This window comes from Neoarius graeffei, chromosome 21, assembly GCF_027579695.1.
Source record: "Neoarius graeffei isolate fNeoGra1 chromosome 21, fNeoGra1.pri, whole genome shotgun sequence".
NCBI lineage: Eukaryota > Metazoa > Chordata > Actinopteri > Siluriformes > Ariidae > Neoarius > Neoarius graeffei.
This window is the reverse complement of record NC_083589.1, coordinates 8805319-8809948: the sequence shown is the minus strand read 5'-3', so window position 1 is coordinate 8809948 and position 4630 is coordinate 8805319. Positions and strand designations below refer to the sequence as shown.

The window sequence follows — 4630 nt, the reverse complement described above, 5'->3', positions numbered from 1 at the left end:
TTTAAGAGGAAGTTTTTCATGAATGAGTCGAGAGCATGCTAAGCATGCTAATGAGTAGTATAATGCATAGTTTCAGCCTCATTTTACAGGTAAAGAGTTCAGGTTTGTCCATAAATCAGGGTTGTAGCTGATTAATACACGATTTCAGATGTTTCGTGAAAAAACTGACATTGTCACCTTCGTAGACCTTTTGCTTTGCCCCTTCAGTACTGAAGAGCGACACTCAGCCTTGCACCCAAATGACGTCACGCATCGCCCTTCCAACAGGCAACATGGCAGCCTACTGGTGGCATTCGAGCAGCGATACAAAAACACTCACAACTTCCTCATAAATGGTCAAATATGCCTGAAACATTTCTTACAGGCTCTCAGTGTTACACGCAACCAAAACATGCATGTATTTAGTTTAGATTTTCTCTTCCTTTAAATATACAGAGCCTCATTTTAATGAAGTTTCAGTTTAATCAGAGCCAGGTATCAGTGGTGTTCAGCCTTCAGCTCGACAAACCGGCCTGGAGGCCCAGAGAGCCAGGAAACCCTGAGCTGAGAGACAGACAGAGAGAGAGAAAAAGTAAGTGTCCTCCGCTCCCTGTGCTGCCACACCATCAACCTGGATGCTTTGGGAGACAAAAGCAACTCAATAACCACTTGTCCCTCTCCATAAAAAATCCCTGCACTCCTCAAAACCCCTCTCACAACTTAGAGATGTGTCAAGGTATTCTAACAGAGCCAGATGTGCTATTATTGACCTTTAATGACTGGCAAAGCTCTTGCTTAAATAGGTGGCTCAATAATCCTGTAAACCGTCAAACAGCAAATTGGTGAACCGAACCATTGCTTTTAATTATGGCACCAATAGCAAGTAGGCTATCTCAGAATGAAAGAGAAAATAATCTGACATCAAAACAACTGTTCATCCTGTTCACAGCAAAAAAAAATAAAAATTGTTCTCGGGACATACGACACATACCGTAGGTGTCATCAATCTCAGACTTTTGAATATGTAACATTTGTGTGTTGATGCAGTTGCATGAGAAAAGAACCTGAATGCAAAACCAAAGACACTCGTGTAGAATGTAGATCATGATCACCGAAAACTTTTGTGAGACTGAGCGAATATAAAGGACAATGTGTTGGTAAAACAGGACTTAACAGTTGGTGTGAGGTTCAAGATATGGTTCATGAAAAACTAATGTGATGAGAGAGAGAGAGAGAGAGAGAGAGAGCAGTGAGGTGTCAGTGAGATTTGCATGAACAGGACGGAATCGTTTCATTTCTCCCAGAATAGAGCAGAAACTTCACCAGATGTTCAACTTCCTTCAGTCAAACTCACTGAAGCACAAAACACAGCACTGAATCTACAGCTAATCACACTCTCTCATCACACTGATCATCACTATTAACTCCAATAAAAGAACAGACAACGTCCAAAATTCAGCTTTATTTCAGCACAAACTACAGGAAGAGCAACAGGACAGTGAAGAGAGGAAAGACAGAAATGTCAGCATTGTGTAGAATTGAAACTCTATTGTAGATGGATCATAAGCAGCTCCATGTTAAACTCTATCTTGGATCCACTAGCCTTCACACTGACTCTTTCTGAACGTGACTGGATGATTGACGTTGTTATGGGAGACCGTGCAGCGGAACTCCTCCCCCTTTTCCCAGAGGTCTTTGCTGAGGGTCAGGGTGCTGCTGCGGCTGTAACGGCCGTTCTTCTCTACTTCTGCGCTGCTCAGAACCCCGTTCTTCACCTCTGAGCCGTCCACTGTCCAGCTCACCAGCGCCCCCTGTGGAGAGTAGCCAGACAGCAGGCAGAGCAGCGAGGCCGATCCCTCAGACAGCTGCAGAGGGGACGGAGGGAGCAGAGACACGGAGGGAGACACTGTGGAACCCGCTGGAGAGGAGAAACACACAAACACATCATAGACACCTCATTCACACACAATTAGAAATGAGGATGAAATATTTCTGCAACTTTGTGGAACTGACTGATCTTACAGAGGAATTAAGTCGAATAAAGTCTGACTTCATGACTGAGTTTCATTCACTACTTTATTATGTGACATCAGTTTCAGTGCAGCAACAAAACAAACATGTTCCACTCTGTAATTTATCTGGGAAAATAATTTTAGAACAAGTTTTATTACTTTATAGTTCAAACCTTCAGCACATTTAACTGCAGCAAATACAAATGTAGCTGATGACAGAAATATTCATCGTTTAACACAAACACACACAGCAGCTTTCATCTGGATTTTACATCAGCACACAGTCACTATATTTATTAAATGTTTATTATAGAGGAACTGCAGAGTTATTGCATGTTGAATTTATCGCAAGTGTGTAATTATTACATATTTAACATCAATAATTGTGTATTTATTGAATGTTTAAGAACATTGATATGGGATCTGTTCTGATACTGAAATGTATTCCTCATCAGAGCATAATAACACACAATAAAATCAATTACACAATTATGAACATAAATAATTTCTTCAGTTTAAGTTTATTTATTACTGTCAGAAGTAATGAACTAAATGAATTTTGCATTAAAAGAAGAAAACACACTTACTGTTCACAATGAGTTTGGAGCCTCCACCAAAAGTCCACCACAGTGATACATTCTAATGAAACCGTCGTACAAAAACCTCCATCACACTGCAGTACACACACACACACACACACACACACACACACACACACACTTTGCATTATCAGTCCATGCTTCAGTGCTCTGCGAGTGTTTATAGCCCTGTGACTTTAACACTTCATGACTGAGAGCTGCTGCTCAGCAACTTCACCCACAGCAACCATGACTTTGATCAGCGTCTTCATCTGCACACTGGCCCTCTGGACTCAAGGTGAGAGTTTAACATCAACTCACAGCCTCACACACTTCATTTCATACGAATTCTACACCACTTTAGAGCTTACAAACACAATCTATGTTTCTCTTCAGGATCCAGAGGTCAGGTGACTGTGACTCAGACTCCTTCAGTGCAAACTGTTGCTCCAGGAAACACAGTCACCATCAACTGTAGAACCAGTAGCAGCGTGCTTCTTGGTAACACTCTCGCCTGGTACCTGCAGAAACCTGGAGAAGCTCCTAAACTCCTGATCTATGCTGCTACTGAATTACAGTCAGGGACTCCAGCTCGTTTCAGCGGCAGTGGATCGAATACTGACTTCACTCTGACCATCAGTGGAGTCCAGACTGAAGATGCAGGAGATTACTACTGTCTGAGTGCACATCTGATCAGTAGTAGCTTGGTGTTCACACAGTGTTAGAGCGTCGTACAAAAACCTGGTTCAGTGAGAGTGCACAGAGAAGCACTGCTGCAGCTGGGAGCGACTGCAGGTGCTGAGGGGGAGGATGTGATACAGCACAATGACACACACTGTGGACGAGAGAAAACACACCACACTAACTCACTAATACACACACATCTGTGAGAGGAGTCCACCTTTCTCAGCTGTGGACAGACAAACAAAGTCCTGATCATTCTGATTCACTGCTTACTAATTATCTTTATCCCATTTTACACAGTTAAGTATTTATTATAGTTATAATTTGTTGCATATATGATTTACTGTCTTACAGTATTATCAAGTTCATATTTGATTATAATAACTTTATCCATCTATTGTCTGTAGCCGCTTAAGCCTCACTCACAACCCGCCGTACGAGCTGCTACGGGCCGTCTACCATAAAAAAGTTTGGCAAAATTATGCTTGAGACTTGTGCGACACTTGCGTGTGTTCAGCTCAGTAGAAGGTTGCAGACTGCCCGTGGAGACTTTTGGTCCTGCACATGCAAGTTCTACAGGTCCTGCGACTAATCAAGAACGCATACACTACGTATGGGACCCGTATTCCTTTTGTACACCTGAACCAAGTCAGCAGCGCGGCTAGTAGGGGCTTTCTGTGATGACAGTAAGACGCATGATTGAGGCACGGTCATTGTATGAGTGACGCGCCTCAGAAGCACTTCACAAGTATTCCACACTTGCTTTTTGTGCGGCTTGCAAAACAGAAATTCATCTCACTTTCTACCCAATGTGTGGCATACAAGCAGCGCATGCGACCTGCACGTGACATGAGGGGCAAAACTCTGGGTATATATATTGAGGAGGAACCAAGGAACCGATCGTGTAGTGTGTAGCATTGTAGAAGGGAAGAAGACCACCTCATTTGCTGTTTTTATTTGAGTGTATGTTAATTTACCATGCAAACGTCAAATAATAAAACATGAGTATAAGGGAATAACGCATTTTATTACATTGTAAAAAATCCCAACTAAATAGCCCAACAGTTTGAGCACTGAAACACACTTTGACTCCGAGCTGCTGTCCTGCTCCGACTCCTGCTGAGTGGTGGGACGGGGTGTCGGGATGTCCTTGTCCTCATCACTGAGCATGGCACAATGGCCTGACAGCGATGATGGGATTGCAATGTCCTCACTTCTGGCCATCTTTAGCTTAAACATACATGAAACTCAGCATATATAATATTAATTACATAAGCATATAGATACTGAATGAATGTTTAAAGCGTGTGTATTTACCTGTGAAAATCCCTCTGGCGGGCTGCTGTGCCTTCTGCCGGCTTGAAGGCAAACTTCTCC

The 4630-nt window shown here is 42.7% G+C and overlaps 1 gene segment (V, D, J or C); it reads left to right on the top strand.

The window, feature by feature from the left end:
- The first annotated feature begins 2810 nt into the window (after positions 1-2810).
- LOC132870006 (Ig kappa chain V region 3547-like) lies at positions 2811-3305 on the top strand. The segment is given in 2 exon segments: positions 2811-2867; positions 2966-3305. Coding segments are annotated over 2 exon segments (378 nt in total).
- Positions 3306-4630: the final 1325 nt, after the last annotated feature.